This window comes from Mus pahari, chromosome 11 (assembly GCF_900095145.1).
Source record: "Mus pahari chromosome 11, PAHARI_EIJ_v1.1, whole genome shotgun sequence".
Taxonomy (NCBI): Eukaryota; Metazoa; Chordata; class Mammalia; order Rodentia; family Muridae; genus Mus; species Mus pahari.
In genome coordinates, this window is record NC_034600.1 from 19,870,601 (window position 1) to 19,891,628 (window position 21,028).

Below are 21,028 nucleotides of genomic sequence, written 5' to 3' on the forward strand. Positions count from 1 at the left end.
TGTCTTTTCCCAAGTTAGAGATGGTCTTTGTAAAACACATATCGCAGCATGAGTGCAGTTTCCGAGTTAAATTGTAGTGACATACAAGGAAGCAGCATTGTAATTGACTAGAATGAACTTACAACTATAACAATACTCTCCTTAACCAAAAGGGCTGGGTTTAAACATAAAGTACTACAAGAAAGTGACTCTTCCTTTCCTTGGCAAGACAAATTTTTCCTTTGTTTGTTTGTTTGTTTGGTTGGTTGGTTGTTTTTGTTGTTGTTATTTTATTTCTTTACATTTCAAATGTTATCTCCTTTCCCAGTTTCCTCTCTGCAAACCCAAAGTCCAGCCCTTCTGGCTCACCCACCCACCCACCTACCCACTCCTGCCTCACCATCCTAGCTAGCATTCCCCTACACTGGGGCATCGAGCTTTCATGGGACCAAGGACTTCTCCTCCCATTGATGCCGAACAAGGCCCTTCTCTGTCACATATATGGTTGGAGTCATGGGTCCCTCCATGTGTATTCTTTGGTTGATAGTTTAATCCCTGAGAGCTCTGTTTAGTTTTTAAAACATGTATTGTCACCCTTTAACTCAGCATGGTTAACATGTTTTATTGTAGTTGGTGTTTTGCCCATATTACACATTACCCCCTCTCTTGCCTTCATTTGGTTTTATTTCTCAATTAGTTTTCATGTCCTCCCACCCTCTATTTCACTCCAAACATCAGAGATGGTACAAGATGAGGTTCCAAGGACTTAAGGACAACATAAAGAAGTTTCATGGTTGTCTCCTTTCAGCATCTAATCCTGAGAGTGACAATTTTCTTCATTTCTTCAGTTTCTCTATGCATGTGTTTATATCCTCCTATCCCCCACTTAATGGGTACTCCGGGAGGGCAGAGAACCCTGTTTCATTTTGGTACTTGGTACCACAGGAATTGAATCTACAGTAAGCAATCATTCTAACTGAAAAACAGAGGAGAAAGCACAATTCTAAGCCAGAGGCTGTATTTTCAGTTCAATCACTTTCAGTGCAAAATAAGCCCATTTATTTTAGTTTTGGTGAGGAGCAGCGAAATTTGATCCACCTGAGTGATGTGTCAAGAATCTGCTCTTTCCTCTGTTTTTCTACGACTTCTTTCATGTGAAACAGATGTCCTGCTTACATGCCTCCCACTTGCTTTTGCCCTTTCTCCACTGGGAGCAGATGAGCCCACAACCTTCCTCTTCAAGCCCTGAGCAAACTGATTTGCAGACAGAACCACAGAGCAGCAGCCTGTCTCGCCTGCCTGGTTCATGACTCCTGAGAAACTGAAAGACTTCTTTTAGCAGTCTTGGGTCTCACCAAGCTTGAGGCTCCTAGAGCCACTTTGTGAAATCTCTTAACTTCCTTTCCTGGCAGTCCTGAAGTTCAGTGGACTCTTTTGTACACTTAACCATAAAACCAAACGTGGAACCAACACTTTCAGACATCTATCCCTTAACCTTAACCTTAGAGTTTCTTAGGTGGAGAAGGTGTGGAACTTAGCAGACACTGGCAGGTATCAGTCAGGGTGTGGCTGCGGCTGCCTCCCTTTCTCTTCCAGCAGAAGGAGCCACCTTACAAAGCTGGGGGAGAGAGAGGGAGGGAGATGGGGGGGGAGAGAGAGAGAGAGAGAGAGAGAGAGAGAGAGAGAGAGAGAGAGAGAGAGAGAGAGAGATTGGAGAAGGCAATAAGAAGAGGGAGGGTAGGGGGGCGGGCCGCCAGGGGAGCCCAAAGCCAGCTAGGCTCAGTCTCACACGCGCGCCGCCACTGTTTGTACACAGTGCGCTCCTGGCCTCAGGCTCGCTCCCCTCCAGCTCACGCTTCATTGTTCTCCAAGTCAGAAGCCCCCGCAGCCGCGGCGGCAGCAGCGTGAGCCGTAGTCACTGCTGGCCGCTTCGCCTGCGGTGCGCGCACGGAAATCGGGGAGCCAGGAACCCAGGGAGCCCGCGCTCCGCCCGCTGTGCCTCTGCTAGGACTCACTCGCAGCCCCAGCCTCTTTTAAGCGCACCCACCTCCGCGCACCCCAGCTCAGGCGAAGCTGGAATGAGGGGTGAATCACCCTCTCTCTAGGGCCACCACTCTTTATCGCCCTTCCCAAGAATTTGTTTGAGGAAGCGCTGCGGGAGGAAGACGTCCTCTTGAATCTCTGACAGGGCGGGGTTTACTGCTGTCCTGCAGGGCCGCCTCGCCTACTGTGCCCTCCGCTACGACCCCGGACCAGCCCAGGTCACGTCCGGGAGAAGGGATCATGAAGCACTTGGTAGCAGCCTGGCTTTTGGTTGGACTCAGCCTCGGGGTGCCCCAGTTCGGCAAAGGTGAGGTGGCTGGGCAGGGGTCCCTGGATGAGGGACGGGCGGGCAGCATCTTCGGAAACGCCGCTCAAGGGGCCACAGTGGGTCCTCAGTGCGTGCACGGCGTGAGGAGCGCTACGGAGGAGGCGATGCTCCCTGGATACCCTGCCAAAGTGCTAGCAAAGTCCGTGTGGAGTGCCCCAGGCTGAGCCTGGGAACAGGGTGCGATCTAGAAAATAAGAAGATTGAGGGGTGTGAAGGGGTTGTCTTCCTAGGCTTTTTTTTTTTTTTTTTTTGCTAGTGATTCCCCGCGCGACCCCTGACTAGCAAATATTAATGTTGTTGGTCGATGACAACGGACAGGGTTGTGATAGAGACCTGACAGAGCTAAGTATGCTGGGCCATCATCTAGTAGGTGCTAGAACAGCCTCGATAACCACCGGGCGGTAAGCTGGATGCAGTGCTCTGGTGCAGGGCGGGGGTGGGGGTGGGGGCTAAGGGGGTCTGTCAACCTGGACCCGGTATTGAGAGTTTGTACTGCCAATGAGAAAGAGAGAGAGGTCTACTAAGTCGCTAGCTTTCTCCCCAACCCTCCCTCCTCTTGGGCGCGTGACTTCAATTACAACAGCTCAAACAACTCTCTTCTCCTCTAACCCCAGGGGGCTTGAGCATTATTGTGTACTCTCTCTGGTTAAGACCATAACTCTTGGTAATAGATGGCTGTGATGTGCAAACCAACCTTCATGCGTCCCTGGCCCAGGAGCCAAAAAGTTGTTCAGATTTGTCTACCCGTGCCTTTCATGGTTTGCATGTAAATAGGAAACTAGCATACAAAACAAAACAAAAAAAAATTAAATTCAGGATTACAGTGAGTCTCTTGGTGAGTTGTTTAGGTGACTTTCTGGTCCTCTGAGAGATTAGGCTTTGTCAATATAAAACCTGGTCAGAAACCTTTGTCTGCATATCAGCAGGTACTGAATTGGAGCCAGGAAGCCAAAGAGAGAAAAGGGGTTTCAAGATATTGGGTGGCGGTGCCCTTTCTGTGTTTGTGAGTACAGAAGGCCCTTCTGAGAGATATTTACTAGAACCCTCCACAGACAGCAGTAAGTAGAGAGCTGATAAGCTACAAGGATTTGAAACACTGTGGCTCTAGAAGTATTTGGAATAAAAAATGCAATGCGTTGACTCGAATCCATTTGAGATTAGACTAGGCATTGCATGGATACTCTACGCTACACCTATGCACTACCTATGTATGCGCTTCTGAGGGATGGGCTGTTGGGGACTATCCTTCAGAAACCTGTGTTGCAGACAGATGCCAATTTCTTTGGGACTCAAGTGCTGGGTAGTTCTGGTCTTCTCAGCTCCCCAGGATGTGACTGTTTTTCCAGGGGTGTAGGTGTGAGTGTGGGATCTGTTCCAAATCTGCTCTGATAGTTGCCTCGCTGAGGCAGCCACCCCAGTGAAGGTTAGCATATGGAAATGTTTTCGGAGTGGGTCGCCTAGACTCCAGTGGTAAGGAAAGAACAGGCTTCCAAAGCTGATATTTCCTGTTTCTTTTATTTCTTGTCTGAATTCCCTCTGCACTTTGATGCCTTAGCTGGTAGGGAACTGTAGGAACCACAGGCACTCCCCTCTCCTCCTATCCCCGCCTCTGTTCCCACCCCAAATAGGAACACACACATACACTCTCTCGCGCGCGCGCGCGCGCGCACACGCACGCACACACACACAGACACACACACACACACACACACACACACACACACGCTCGTGGGTGTACTCACAAGCATCTACTAGGTAACTCTGCCACTAAGTGACCCTTACCAATGGTGACTGGAAAGCTAGAGGACCTAATGAGTGACTGAGCTTGCCAGAAGACTTCTCCTAGCTACACTTTGAGGGAAAAAAATGCAGCTGCTCTGAGCTCTTAAAGATGCCCACTCCGAGGCATCTTTGCCACCAGTCAAGTGGATGATAACGATGTTGCCGATTTGCCCGGGCTTTCCAGTGTGCTCCTCTAGACAAAGCTCAGGAAGCCTACCCCCTCCTACTGATCCTTTGTAAGCCACCCTGCGGGTGGAGGGCGGCAGCTTCGGAGAAAGAAAGGGACGGATTTGCATTAGGTTTTTTTCTGTTAAACTTGTTCCTCTCTAATTTTCTCCTCCCGGACCTCTGCAGAAAGCAGAACCGAGTTGCTTGATAGTTCAAACAATTAAACTTTGGGAAAACTTACTGAAGCTAATGTTAACATGGAATTTTACTCTGCTTTTTTCATACCCCTCCCCCATCGTATATCTTTGATTTATCAAATGTCGAAGAGAAATTAGTGTTTTCCTTTGTGTGGACCCCGATTTACAGGCACTCATGCCTGGAATTTGATAATGATAGGTAAGTCCACTTATTGGCTGTCTTTATGTTAAAATTAAACCAATGGATCAGTCAGATTGAATATTTTATTAACTCTTAAATTATTCATCATTGTGTATTGCTTTAAAAAAAATCCAATAACATGCATACAGTTGCAGCAAACACGTGACATCTTATGCAATCTGTCCCTGTGCCTGCAGTTTGTGCCTGGAGTCTTTAAGCAAACGGCATTATCTAAAAATGTCTGGATGGACCCTAAATGCTATGAATCATTGGCATTTGAATTCCTGTCTTTTAATCAATGGAGATCTTAGTTAATTCGACATGAGAAGAAATTAATACCTGAAGAATCTCACTCCAGATGCCACTATGCTTCAGTGATTGCATAGTGAAGTTTAAACTGAAATAACTGGTTTCTATGGGGATTTTATTACTGCACTTTGGGGCCATCATTACCTAATTTGCATGACCATTAACTTTACACTTTAAGAAATAACTGCTAACATCAGATTCAAGGTGAAGCATTTTAAATTAATTTAAAAATATTATATTGAAGGTAATAGTTAAGTGGACATAAAGTCCCTTGCTATGAGAGTTTGGAACCAGTGTAAAATCTGTGCCTTACCAGGCAATTCAATGGTACAGCAGAGCTTTTCCAATGGTGCTGAGAAAGTTCTCATTCTATCTTAAATGTTCTCTGGAAATTGAAATGTATTTTCTCTAGAAATTTGTTTTATTTGTAGTGAATATTTACAATAAAAATGTGAAAGTAAAATGGAATAAAATATACTATCTTCTTTGATCTTAAACTTACAAAGATTTGCCAAATAAGGCCAATGTAGTACATTTTTGAACAATTCTTTAAGTTAAAAACATTTGTATTTTCATTAAATATTTTAAGCTGAATGTCCATATAACATTAATATCTAGTTTATAAAATGATAATTTTAATATAATTGACTCACCTAAGTTATGAATTATTTTACTAATCATTAAAATCTTAGCAGTATACATGAATAAAGTATACATGGTTGTAATAAAAGAGGAAGGCTACTCAGATAAGAGAGCAAGTATATCACTACAAAACAGGCTTAATGGGTTTTAGTGCCCATGCTGCTCCAAACGCTTTCATTTCCTTACCAGCTATCCTGATAATGTTGTTAATTGGGTAATTTATTCATGCGATCCATCCTTTAAATGGATGTTAATAATGGAATGAACTGTATATGCCATCACTTGTGTACATTTGTAAGCCTTTGGGGTTTTCTAAAGTCTAAGAAAGTGGTGCTGATATTGTTTACTGCACACACTTGCAGGTGTTACAGCTTTGAGTATGATATATGATATAACAGTTTTATCAAATCCTTGCCAAAAAATTTTAAAAAATGGTAAATGCTTCTGAGCTCAGTCAAGCCAGAAGCTAATCGTGAGTGGACAGTTGTATAGAAAGACTTGGAGGGATAAAGGGAAAGGAGAGAATGACGTGGTTATATTCAAATCTCAAAAACTAAAATAATAATAATATTAATAATAGTAATAAAAGATGGATAAAATTTAAAAATAGAAAATATTACACATATGCAATTAGTAATAAAATTTCTATTATAGAAATCAATTTACTTCTTTTATTAGTTAAGAATTGAATTTCTTCACACTTATGACAAACTATAATCCTAGTCATGCTATCTTTACGATTAAGTTCTGACCTGTGATTTTAGGAAGATGCCCAACATATTACTTCTTGTCTTCTGCTTTATCACAGTCTGAAAAGACAGTGATAGCTTTCCTAATCAAATTAAATTAATTTATGAACAAAATCAAATGAATGTGGATGTGAATTTTTAAAATGTTTTACATGGTCACTGTAGATGCTAGAAATTATCACTTAATTGTTTCTGAACAACTATGCTTAAAAACTCTTTGATTCCATAGTTGTGGAAAAAGACTAGGATCCACTGCGCCCTCACCAGCAGGTGTCAGAATAATCAATGGATATATTTTAAAGATCTTTTAAAGAAGCAATAGAGGTAAATAAGAAATGCTAGTCTGCAAATCTGCATAAAATATGTTTTACTACCTATGAACCAGTGACAGTTTCCATCAGTCCCTGAAGACAGATGGGATACACTGTCAGGATGGACAGCTGGACAGCTTTTATTGTAAAATTTTAACTTCGAGTCACAGATGCCACGAATAAGAGTCACACATTACTTTTTCAAGGTGTTCATTAGTGCCTTCCAAGGAAATAGAATATAGATTTAGTAGTGGTCAAACAATTATTATTGGCATTCTTAGTGTTCTTTCTAAATTTCTTATCCACACCCAGTCTAAATAGTTATCCATTCTTTAATGCTAATTTACATGTATTTACACACTTGGCTCAATCTCTGTATACATCTATTGTATAGAAGGTCATGAGTACCTACCTTTTTTCTATAGTAATATTTTTGAAGATTTTGCAAGTTTCTAACTAATACATATCATATGGCCAAAAAGGCTAAATGCATCCCTAAGTTCTCTTTATCCATTTTGGAAATTAGATAGATAGATAGATAGATAGATAGATAGATAGATAGATAGATAGATAGAACACACCAATACCTATAAGTTACTGAAAATTATTTTAGTTTATCTTTGTCAAACTTTTGTTCCCTTTTGATACAGCCCTTAAATATGTATTTGAGATGGACCAGTATATTCTTGTTATGAGTTATCTCCAGTTTTAATGTGGTCATTGACATGCCAAATAGCCTATTTTCAGTGGCATTCTTTCTGTGTTAAAGTTTCTTAAAATTAAAAAGGAAATCTTGCATTCTGTCTCTCCCATTTTACATTTTTCTTCTCCCTCCCACTTCTTTGTTTGGTAGTAACTAAGGAACCGCATACAGGATAAAATCAATTTAACATTCTGTCATCATTATTAAAAGACTGTAAATTTACAAAACACTGTGAATTTGTCATTTTTCCTCTTGGAAAGAAAAAATGGAAAAAGAGAGTATAATGCCTCTTTGCCCAATGTCTGTGATTTAAAAGGATCTCCACTGAAGAACAAGTCAAGTGTTTTATTCCTTACTTTGATCACAATGCTCTGCCTGAAGCTATCCACTGAGCAGGTAAACATTTGCCCCTAACAATACCGACCTGACTTGCCTCACAGCTTCATCCATGTGACACAGAGAGGAACGTAGGAAGCATAAACGACAAAAGAATGAGAAACTCTTGACCACCTCATGAAGACTTCACATTTGGAATTTAGATTACATATTATATTTTAAAAATCTATTTATCCTAACCTCAAAATTTTCTGTCTAGAAACTACATTCTGAAACTGAGAAATATGAAGCAATAGGTCAGACTCATTTTGAGCAATGAAGAATGCCAGCTGTTATGAGGAAGTTGTAAAGTGTATGTAAGACAGTAATATTGTACAATTAAAAAAAAAAAAAACAGGAAAATTTAGTGATGTGGTGAAGGGACTGAATAAAATAAAGCCACTAAACTGTGAATGTTTATTATACTACTTGATGAAAATATTTGTCATACAGCTAGATAGGACCTTAATTGCCGCATGTTCACAATTTGGGAACAGAAAAATATCAAAGTGTTTGTATGTATCAATAAGAAAATATTTTGTTCAACGTGTATAGGCTCAGACATCTGCTTTACTGTGAAGGAGTTAGAAATCTGAGAAATGCATTAGTTTGGCAAATGTATCTTTTTTTTTTTTAACTCTGCCATAAAAATGCTATTTTGCACATTTTCCCCTAGAATAATCAAATGAAGGTAATATAATATAATAATATAAAACAGTTTAGTTTTACAGGAAAGGAGTTGGTCTCCAAATTCAGATAAGGTGTCCTGTAATAACCAGGCCACATTTTACAAGAAAATATACTGGTGCATTCTGTTTAAATATGTGCTAATGCAGTGACAGTGATGGTCAGGTTTGTCCAACAGAGATTTCTGGCGCATCAGTGAGCAGAGAGGATTTAAGTGGAAGGATACCAGGAGCTTCTTACACACTAAAGCACTTCAGAATGAGAGTGTTACTGCACTGAAAGACTGACTTCCTCTTACGGCTCCTCTTTTCTAAAGCAGATCTGTATCAAGACAACTGATTACATACTTACTCATAAGTGGAAAGAGTACTGCTTAATCTCTGGTTACATGATGACATGCTTAGGTTGGAGGCAGTCTGTAAATGGGGTTAGACTACTCTGCAATCCTTAAGGTTTCTGCTTTGTATTTGACAAAGTGGTTTATTTTTAGAATGAAAAATAATCCTTTAAATCCTTTCCTGGACTGAGCTCACAGTGACTGTTCAGATTTCGCTCATACTGGAGATTACGAGGTCAGCTGTAGTAAAATGGGCTCCTGACATGTGAGCAAGAAAATCCAGAACAGTCAAGTGGAAATATTGGATTGTAGAATATTTTTTAAACTAAAGGGACCAATCCCTTTTGTAATTAATCATCATTTTTGTAGTTTGTGTATGTCTTCCAGTCACAAATATGTGATAATCTTTTCCAACACAAGATGCTCTAGTTTTAATAACAATATTTTCTTGTGTGTATATACTATATTTATTTATCTCTGTAGCTTAACTCATATATTATAAACACTAAATTCTTGGAATGTTTTATGGCAGCTCACTATTTACATGCTTTAATATCTAGTTTCCAAATTCCTGTTTAACACTGATGCTATTATTACCTCTATGAATTGGCACAGTATAGGTGACACAACAAGACAAAACAACAGTAACAAAAACACCAAAATGGGTTTGTAATAATCTTTTAATTAGATAGAGATATCATCATAAATGTACCCACATCACTGTTTGTAGGAAGTAAGTGGATATTTGGCTTTGTTATTATTAATTTAAATTTATATATTTTTATTTTATGTGCATTTTTATTTTTCCTACATGTATGTATGTGAACTTTATATTTGGTGTCGATAGAGGTCAGAAGATGTGTCAGATCCCCTAGGACTAAGTCACCGAAGATTGTGAGCCATCTCATGGGTTCTAGGAGCTGACCCTGGATCCTCTGCATATATATATATATATATATATATATATATATATATATATATATATATATATATATATATATATATATATATATATATATATATATATATATATATATATATATATATATATATATATGTATAATGTTAAAGACAGGTGCAGTAATTTAAAAGCTTTTGTTACTTGCTTTTCTTTATATCCATTTCTGTTTTGGAATGAACCTTCTATGAAAGAATGTTTTAGCCCTTCTGGCAGATAAAGCATTGATAAAAATATACTATCAAAACACAGACTGAATGCAAATTGCCTTTTATGTTTGTTATACGTCTTCAATTAAAAGAAATGTGAGCACTAAACAGCAGATGACTTTACTACATACAGTGTCCTAATGTTCTTTGTATCTGAAATTTTTTTCTACAAAGCTATGCTTTTACAGTCATAGTCTTATTTCGTATTTTTAACTCTTTTCATAGGAAGGCTGCCATCATAACAGCATAAGCATCTTTATAGAAAAGTTAACAAGAGTCATTTACTCAGAGAGATGTGAAGCAGGGTAAATAAAATTAGCAGATGCCTTCTACACGTTGCACCTTTGTGGGTACCAGTTCTGAATCTCAACTCAACCATTCGGTGCTGCTGGATCATTTGACAAATGAATAATAAATCAGATCCAAAGATAACTTCCATGGCCACACAGTGACTAAGTTATAATGTCGTGTATAAGATGAAGACAGAGGAATTAATCATGTATAAGGACAATAGGAAGTAGTGAATGCAGGTCACAGACACAAGTTTTGAAAGAGGACATCAATCTATTTTTTATATTTTTAATTCTGTTACAGATATTTTGGTTTGGTAGTGGGTAAGTGAATAAAATACACTTGATACTGTAAGTACACAATTACAATGCGAAGCTTTATAGCTTCCATTTTTATGGCAATTATAATTATATACAATTATTAAATTTTATAGACGTTGAATCTGATAATTAGAGTATTTAATGTTTTTATTTACCTACAATTTTCTTATATTTTATTTTAAAATTTTCCAAAAAAAAAAAAAAAAGCATTATGAACCCTATACTCCTAACTACCAATTGATACCATGTGGCAATAAGTCATGCACTGTGTGCGTGAAGGTGTCTTCTATATTTTATTATGTTTAAAAATACATATAATTTACCAGTTAACATCTAATTATTTATAAGATGAACTTATACTTGGGAAACTATTAGAAATATTAAGTAATTCTACATTTTAAAAATAACTTAAAAGTTTTAATAAAGTAAAATTTAAGATGAAACCAGGGATAAAGCTGTTTCCATGTGCAAAAATGAACATTTATGTTATTTAGTCTGAGAGAGTTAATGGTGTGGTTTTTAGTGAACATTGCAAATAATGGTACTGGGGATGGCAGGGAGAAAAGAAGCACTTAGGAAGTGGGTAGAAATATAGATTTTTCACAAAATCTTTCCATTCAGTTTTATTCTAGCATTGCTTTTTTGTGATTGTGTTTTAGAACTCTGCCACTCCTCTGCATGATTTCAGTGATACTGAACACAATGTGTAGCGATACAATTTCTGTAGCAATTTCAATTGCATAGCATAGTGCAGAGTGATATTAAAAGGCAACATGGTTTTATTTTTGTCAATGTAATCAATGTATTTAATATGCCACAAATATGTGTATAACATATATATCTATACTACCCTCATTTAACTTATTTCAGCCTAACCTATTAAAAAAGTAAACGTCACGGCCAAATATTGCAACACATGACTATAATCCATACATTGAGGAGGAAGCAGTTGGATCACAAAGGCAAGGGCAGTCTAGTTTACACAGTATGAAGCCCAGTAAACCAGAGCTGGGAGGTAGCTCAGTGGTTAAGACCACTGGATGCTCCCCAGAAGACTCAAAAACTGAGACTTCCCATAGACTTATAGTGGCTTATATAATCTGTAACTTCAGTTTCAGGTGTCCAACACTCTCTTCTGGCTTCTGTGAACAACACCTGGGCACAATTCATTTTATTTCTTTATTACCACCAACATCAAAACAGCTAACGGCTTAGGAAAGTTAGCAGTATCCTAAAGCCATGAGTCCTTTCCCTAGCATTATAAGAAGAAAGCCATCAGGCACAACTGACCACACTCACCACACAGCTTTCTCTGGTTTAATTGAGTGATCACTTACTCCAAATATTTTTAAGCATTTTAAAACTAAATGAAATTAAACTCTTATTTAAAACTAATGGAAGTCATGGTATTTAATATATTTAGTATCTTCATATTTCTTTCTCTATGTGACTGTACAGTATTTGAATTTAAATGGACCTCTGCCTTAGAAGATATGGAAGAAGAGAATATTCTTAATCTAATTTTAAAAAAAGAGTACAGGAGGTTCTAAAGCTACAATGTCCTGGATTTCAGAGACTTGGAAGAGTCTGAATTTGAAATTACTGTGCTAACTCTAGCTGCTCAGAGCTGCCACACTAAAGTGCTCGAGGTAGTTATAAGTTCTGTTTTGTCCTCTCTCTCTCTCTCTCTCTCTCTCTCTCTCTCTCTCTCTCTCTCTCTCTCTCTCTCACACACACACACACACACACACACACACACACACACACACACACTTTCTGCCTTTCATTTTTCAGTTTCTGTGCTTCCACTGACCCCACTTGTGATCAGTACAATAATTCTTCATTCAATCAGACTTTGTTCCCTATCTGGTTTTTGTACTTAGTCATCTCAAGGATAAACATCTTATTTCAGAATTTCTCCATTGATTTAGTTGCCCAGATGACTTAATCATTTGTGCATCATATAGTTATAAATAAAGTTATAAATAAAATTGTTTTCAAAGTTCTGTTCCTATCTGTAGCGAATTAGTGTTTTGGTATTTACAAGAGACTGTAAAATCCACATTCTGCAAATCAGAATATGGTTGAGATTGAATTGGGCTCCACAGAGAAATAAAACAGAAAAGTAAGGGGTTAACTAGGACTATAGAGGCATTGTAGGAAATACAATATGAGCATAATTTTGCCAATGACAAATTTTGGAATTTAACCATGGGTTACTACAAGAAAAATAGTAGACAAAATGGGGGGAAAGGAGTCAAGACAAGAGATGGTCAACTATCAGTAAAGTCACCAATGAAGGAATGAAAACCAAAATAAATGTGTAATGAGATATGGTGGAAAGGTTGAATGGCGAGGAAAAAGAGAGCATGTGGGGATGTGGTAGACATCAGAGACGCACAATCTAGACACACTGGGAGAAAAGATGAACAGTTTAAGGTTCAACTCATTGTTGTTTTGCATGGAAGAAAGCAGAATATTCTGGGAATGACAATGATAAACAGGAAAATAACACTTCACATATAAAATTTATATGAGAAGACACATTATACAGTTGAAAGAGTAGAAGGGTAAATAGTGACTTGGAAGAGACTTGGTTTATTAGCCATATCTAGCTTTTTCTCTTTCCCACAATTTTTAGTCTACAGATTTGCCATGTTAAAATTAAAACAGTTGCTGTATCCTGTAGAGAGGGAATACCTGTTTATATAAAACAGCTTTTCCAAACCTTATAGGAAATCTAAAGGACTATTTATGTGGCAAGAATATGACTGTACACTTAGAGCAGGGTAGTTTAATAGCATCAAATATAGGGCAGATAGATTTATAACATTCACTGTAATATAGTTAAATAAGTGCTTCAAATCCACAGCAGTATCTCTTCTAAATTTAGTGCTCTGCTGGGGGCAGAAGGAGAGTTCTGCAGTTGTTCCCTGACCCACTTTCAGGCTGCTGAGATGGGTCTCTATGTCTTTTGAGGTCAGGCACGTAGTAGTTACAGAAAATGCTTTATCTCGTTGGTGGCCCACATTCTTGATTTAGATCATTTGTTTAAATTGTTCATACAGGGATCTATTAACATATCTTACACCCCTTTGAAAAAATTTGTTGAATGTTGTACAGAAAAATTTCTTTATCCTCAAAATTACATTTCTCAAATATGTGTAAAGCACAGTGTTTCTTCTTTAGTCTCTGGCATGCTAGAGATGGACATATTTCCTTCCCTTCCCTTCCCTTCCCTTCCCTTCCCTTCCCTTCCCTTCCCTTCCTTCCCCTTCCCCTTCTTCCCCTTCCCCTTCCTTTCCCTTTGTCCTCATAAGCCATTGCTCACTTCATCTTACTTGTTTCATTGGGTCTCATCTCATTAGCCTACATATTTATACAAAAGCTTCTGATTTTCAACAAAAAATACCAGTGATATGTTTATTAAACACTATAATATGCTATTATTAACTTCTAATAATTTGAAACTGACAGTAAATTTTTAATATGCTACTTGTTTATTTGATTTTTCTAGGAGGTGACCTCTTTCTATATAATGCTGTATCTTACACGTTTGATTTCATAGTAATTTTCCTTAACAGTTTCAATTTTGTGCTTGCTGTGTTTGTTAAATTTTGACATGAATATTGGACTACTGAGCTTCATTTCCAAAAGACGTTACCAGGATATTTTTTGCATTTTTATGATGGATATCTATTTGCATGCATGTGTACACATCTGTACAGATTCTTACTGTGAATAATAAATTTCACATTTCTTCTTTTAAGATCTTAAAACCATCATTTACATACATTTGTATATAATTTTATCTATTTCTATATCTATTTCTGGCTGTCTCCCATGTTCTTCTATATTTATTTTCCAGAATATTATTCAGTTGAAACTGCAAAGTCACAGAGAGAATTGCTAATAAACTGTCTTCTCTGAAGAATCTGTGCTCTAACCAAGACATGCATACCTACCTACCTACCTACATACATACTCTCTCTCTCTCTCTCTCTCTCTCTCTCTCTCTCTCTCTCTCTCTCTCTCTCACACACACACACACACACACACAAATGTCTTATGTTTCCCCAATATTTCCAAATAGTCTATATCATAAAATTTTACCTAATCACTTTTAAATTCAATTAATATATTTTGTCCTATGTTCTGTAAGCTTGAAGCAGACAAAATAAAACACTTTTTATATTAATAATGTATGCAAATCCCCAATCCCTGTGTTTTAGCAGTAAACGGTTAATATTTGCTCAATTTATTCATACATGATCTAGTTTTTCTATACGTTTCTAATTTATGACCATGTTTTTCAAAAGAGATTTATGATCCATCTTTACCTACCTGAACAAAAATAATTGTTATTGTATATGAAGAAATAGAGAACTTCAAATGTAATTATACAGAGCAGAGTTGATAAAAGCATGTACAACAAAATCAAAATACCTAGGGGCATTTTTAATTGTTGGGTAGGGACTACAGTTAGCCTTTTCATCCGCTATTTTCAGTGCCGTGACAACCAAGGCTTTAAAAGTACGAGCAATAACTTTCCTGTGTCCACCATGTCTCTTTCCTCCCCCCTCCCCCCCCCACCCATGCCCTCGCACCTGCTGAACCCAAAAGTTCCTGGCTGAGAACAACAGACAGCACCTGGAAGCTCTGTCTGCCCAGCTTGGAAACAACTCTGTTTAGAGTTAGTTGTGTATGTAATAGCAATTTGGATGTCACTACAAGTGCTGTCTTCTACCTTAGGCAACCACACTCCTACTGGTTTTAAATGTTCCTGCGGTTCTGAAACGATATATGTACTGTGACCTCAATAACTGTGTCATTTCCATACTAAGCTCAGAACTGTAAAAGAAATATCTTTCTAGAGAAGTCTGCAAAGAGTAAAAATATAGCATTTGTTTTTTTCAAATGATAAGACACCTTAGAAAGTTTTCTTTTTCATATTTTTTTAATTTAGAGAATAAAATTACTTTCTTACTCTTATTTTTGTATTTTAAAGTTTTATTACTTTTGAATGAACAGCAATTATATGGTCATTACAATAAAACTATTTTATTGTAGCATTTGTTGGCATTCTGCAGAGACTTTAAGTATTTCCAAATAATATGTGTGCCATGTAGATTATTGTTTCTTTTTTATTTTGATAAATTATAAATACCATATAATATACAATTTTAGGCATTCTAACAACTCCACCTTCATTACTAACTTCAACTTCTAAAGATAATTTATATAAAAATAAAGTAATGCATCTTCTTTTTGTAACATTTTTTATTAGATATTTTCTTCATTTATATTTCAAATGCTTTTCCTCTCCAAAAGTCCCCTATACCTTCCCCCCGCCCTGCTTCCCAACCAACCCACACACTCCTGCTTCCTGGCCCTGGCATTCCTCTGTACGGAGGCATATAATATTGGCAAGACCAAGGGCCTCTCCTCCCATTGATGGCTGACTAGGCCATCCTCTGCTACATATGCAACTAGAGACACACACTCTGGGGGTTACTGGTTAGTTCATATTGTTGTTCCTCCTATAGGGTTGCAGACTCCTTTAGCTCCTTGGGTACTTTCTCTAGGTCCTTCATTGGGAGCCCTGTGTTCCATCCAATAGATAACTGTAAGCATCCACTTCTGTATTTGCCAGGTACTGAGTATTCACAAGAGATAGCTATATCAGGGTCCTGTCAGCAAAATCTTGCTGGCATATGAAATAGAGTCTGGGTTTGGTGATTGTTTATGGGATGGATCTAGGGTAGGGGGACAGTCTCTGGATAATCCTTCCTTCCCTCTCAGCTCTGAATTTTGTGTCTGTAACTCCTTCTATAGGTATTTTGTCTCCCGTTCTTGGACATAGTACTACCAGAAGATCCAGCAATACCTCTCCTGGGTATATACCCAGAAGAAGTTCCAACTTGTAATAAGGACACTTGCTCCACTATGTTCATAGCAACCTTATTTATTATAGCCAGAAGCTGGAAAGAACCCAGATGTCCCTCAACAGAGGAATGGATACAGAAAATGTGATACATTTACACAATGGAGTATTACTCAGCTATTAAAAACAATGAATTTATGAAATTCTTAGGGAAATGGATAGATCTGGGGATATCATCCTGAGTGAGATAACCCAATCACAAAAGAATAAACATGATATGCATCACTGCTAAGTGGATATTAGCCCAGAAACTTAGAATACCCAAGATACAATTTGCAAAACACATGAAAATCAAGAAGAAAGACCAAAGAGTAATGTATTTTCATTTCCCTTCTGCCTTATCCTATTCCCAAGTCCATCATAGTTTCTTTTCTCCAGCTCTAATTTTTCAAAAATAAGTTTTCATATGATATATTCTGATCATGTTTCCCCTCCATCATTCATTCCAGATTCTCATGATTTATACACACATCCAACCCCAAGCCGTCTTTCTCAATGTCTTTTAGAAAATAAATAGGTATTAATACAGGATAAGCAAAATAACAGAAACAAATAAAAATGCAGAAGAAACATGTAAACACACATATACACACAGAAAGACACACTATAAAAACAAAAAAGAAAAAAACATAATATTTAAGAAAGTGAAGGCTTAAAAAAGCCCAAACAAAACATTATAAAAAAAAAATGAACTAATGTTGCTATGCACCTAACCTTAAGCATGGGCATGGTTTGTATAACCAGTGGATATTTCTCCTTTGGTGGAAATTAACTTTTCCTTTGTCAATGGCTGATGCTTGAAGACAGTTTCTAGGGTCCCCTGGGCCCTAAAGAGAGGATTTTGATCCTATTTATGACTAACTGTTCCTGGTATCAGTTATACCTGTGTAAAGTACCATATCTCTGGTACTCAGTACTTTGCACAGTTGCATATCTCCCTTTACTACTTCTAATCTCCCATACAAGGAACTCTTCTCTGATGTTGACTGAGTGAGACACTGATGTGATTACCATTTGGTGTGGCCAATAGCTTCCCAAGTAGAGTGTTTATAGGTAAGCAACTGATACAAAGTAACGGGAATGGGCTAAAGTGGGGTCTGAGTAAGTTCACTGGAGTGAGGAAAGCTATAAGAACCATGAGAGTCCTCAGGGAATCTCAACCACGTGTATGGTTTTTACCACTATTAAATGGTAAGTAAAATCATATCACACAGTATTTGTACTTTTCCCACAACTTGTCCACTTAGTGTAATATTGTCAATGCATATCTATGCTGCATATGTGTTTGTTAACTTTAGAATGCAGAATAAACTTCCAATATGCAGGTTGGAAGTTTATGCTCCATTCATTCTTTTCTAAAAACACTTGGGCTACTTCACATTTTAACTATTGCTAAATGCTTTGGTTTCCAATGGAAACCCAAAGTGGGAATTACTGTATTCTGTGCTAATAGTATTTTTTTCTTATTTTAGAGGAATTAGCTTACATATTTTTATAGTGTGTCAGCACTTTCTTTATCTGTAAATAGTATACATGTGTTCCAGTTTTCCCACATTCTTTACATAACTTGTTATTTTGAGTTATGAGAGTAGACATCTTAATGTCGTGATAATATTTAATTACATACATATTGTGAATTTTGTTCATGAGTGTTCTATTCACATTATTTTCACACACTCTCTTCCACAAACTCCCCTGTGTCACCTTCCCTGACTAATATATAAATATACACTGAGAATTAGATATACTATCAGGGGCTTCAACCTTAGAGTACATTGAGACTTTCTCTATTATCAGCCATTGACTGCTTATATCTCTTCATAAAAAGATGTGGCATTATAAAAATTTCCCTATCTACACTTTGTCCCTGTATTTCTTCCTGTGAGTATTTTGTTCCCCCTTCTAAGAAGCACTGAAGTATCCACACTTTGGTCTTCCTTTTTCTTGAGTTTCATATGATCTGTGAATTGTATTGTGGGTATTCTAAGCTTTTGGGCTAATATCCACTTTTCAGTGAGTGCATACCATGTATGCTCTTTTGTGACTGATTTACCTTACTCAGGATATTTTCTAGTTCCATCTATTTGCTTAAGAATTTTACGAATTCACTGTTTTTAATAGCTGAGTAGTACTCCATTGCATAAATGTACCATATTTTCTGTATCCATTCCTCTGTTGAAAAACATCTTGCTTCTTTCCAGCTTCTGGCTATTATAATAAGACTGCTATGAACATAGTGGAGCATGTGTCCTTGTTATATGTTGGAGCATCTTTTGTGTATTCTTTTGTGTATATATGTCAATTATTGAGAAAGTCAATATTGCAATGAAATTAAAACTTTAATTCTTAAAGTTGACAAAATCTACATAATTATGTGTCTTTGTTAGATGCTTCCAAACATTTAGTAATTATATAATTTGTAAATCAGAATATATATATATTCTCAAGCATTTATCATATTTTCTTGGAGGAAACATAAAAACATTCTTTCTACTGCTTTTGGAATCTGCAATATACTATCATCTATGCTTTGTCTGCTATGCAAGTCCATACCAAACATATTTCTGTTTTCTCACTGTTATATGGTTTCCACTGGTGTACCTTCCCTTAATTTACTCCTCCCCTGGTCTCTGCAGCCTCTGCTAACCATAGTTATACTCTCAACTTCAACTATCTGAACATGAGTGAAGCAATTCAGCCATTCTTTTCTGTCTATGACTTATTTAAGTTAATCTAATGATCACCAAATTGATCTCTCTTATCATACACAGCACAAATTCATTATCTTTTATGGCTAACTTGTGTTACACTTCATTTTTATAATCTATTCATCACCGTACAAACACTAAAGTTGGCTTTGTTTCATCACTTCATATCTCTTGTTAATAGTACTATAAGGAACATGAAGGGAGATGTCCATCTGCATATCATTTGGTTTTCCTTAGAGGGTCTGTAGGTTTTGTCCTGGTTTTACACATTAGAGTATTTTCTATAACAGATGTGCTAATTAACATGCCAGCAAAGGGTTGTGTATGAATTCATTTTTCTTCATATCCTCACCATTACACCCCAGCTCTAGTTTTTAAATAACCATTCTTATTACTTCTCCAGTGTTCTTGATTTGAATTTTGAATATATTAGTGATGCTAAATAGTTTTGTAGCATGGTTAATTGAAAATACTGTGGTTTTCACAAAATATTTTTCAAAAATAAAGCAAAATTACTACCTGAAACAACCTATACCAGCTTTGTACCATATTTGAAGTCATGTATTATAATCTCCCTTTTATTATACTTTTAGATCAGATATTTCTAGCTATTCTCAACTTCCATATAAAGCTTCAAATATATTTACATTTCTCTTTGACGAATATAGTAGGTAGTTCTATAGGAAGTATGCTTAATCCATAAGTAGTAGCTTTAGGTACATTTTAGCAATATTAACTCTACCAATGTGCGTACATGGAGATTTCAGTTTACTTTGTAAGTATGCACTGGTGTTTTTTCCATTTTTAATTGTAAAGTGTGTTATCTCCTCTGAAAAGCTACTCCAAAGTATATTTCTGTAGCTATTCTGAAGGGTATTCTTTTCTTGATTTCTATGGCATATTATTTTCTACTGGCAAATGGTAACACTTCTGTTTCTGTATACTAATTTTGTAACCTGAAAATGTCTATCATTATGCTTGTGAAATGACTTGCACTTTAAGTTCTGAGACAGGACATAAAAGCACACAGCGACATGGTATTGATTTCCTCACTATTCACCTTGTTTTGAAGCAAGAATTCTGTCCAGAGAATAGATTTCCCAGCCTCATGTTGTGACTAGCTGTTTACAAATAAGCCTTTAAACATTTCATATAGTTGTTTTTACATAAAAATAAATATAGCAATTTTTTTGGTTAAACTTAATAAAGTGTCCGGAAACATATACAAGGATTCATAGCAATCTGGCATATTGAAAGTTGCAATAACTGAAATCATAAGCCAGTAAAAACTAGCCCAGAACTGAAAACATTTAGAATAACTAGGGTCATTTGACCATCTTAATATAATGATCACATTTCAACAGTTTTAGATGGAAAAGTGACTCTCTTCTATAATAAAAACTTTGTCATATTCGTCCAGAGATTTGACTCGATTGTCCTTGTTCTTGCAGAGAACCTGGGTTTCATTCCAAGCACCTACATGGCAGCTGAGAATTCAGTCCCACCCAGAGGTTCTGGTGCCCCCTTTTGACTTCTGCAGACACCAAGTACACACGGGGTGCACATACATACATACATACATACAGGCAAACACTATTCATATAAAGTAAATAAATTCAATTAAAATATATTGTTACATTTTTTGGTAGATTTTTGTATAGTAGTAGGGCCATGCAGCAAACACCGAAGTGGATGCTCACAGACAGCTGTTGGATGGAACACAGGGTCCCCAATGGAGGAGCTAGAGAAAGTACCCAAGGAGCTGAAGGGGGCTGCAACCCTGTAGGTGGAACAACAATATGAACTA

General features: G+C 37.1%; 1 protein-coding gene across 3 annotated transcripts in view; it reads left to right on the forward strand.

Moving 5' to 3' along the window:
- The first annotated feature begins 1,743 nt into the window (after positions 1-1,743).
- Positions 1,744-21,028, forward strand: part of Edil3 (EGF like repeats and discoidin domains 3) — a 474,094-nt gene continuing 454,809 nt past the window's right edge. For 2 of the 3 annotated variants that reach the window (XM_021208208.2, XM_029544049.1), the window contains exon 1: positions 1,745-2,329. In XM_021208208.2, the coding sequence (XP_021063867.1) occupies positions 2,263-2,329 (67 nt within the window). In that variant the 5' untranslated portion in view covers positions 1,745-2,262. Of the gene's footprint in view, positions 2,330-21,028 lie in introns of all 3 variants that reach the window. The other variant, XM_021208210.2, reaches the window with a different exon arrangement.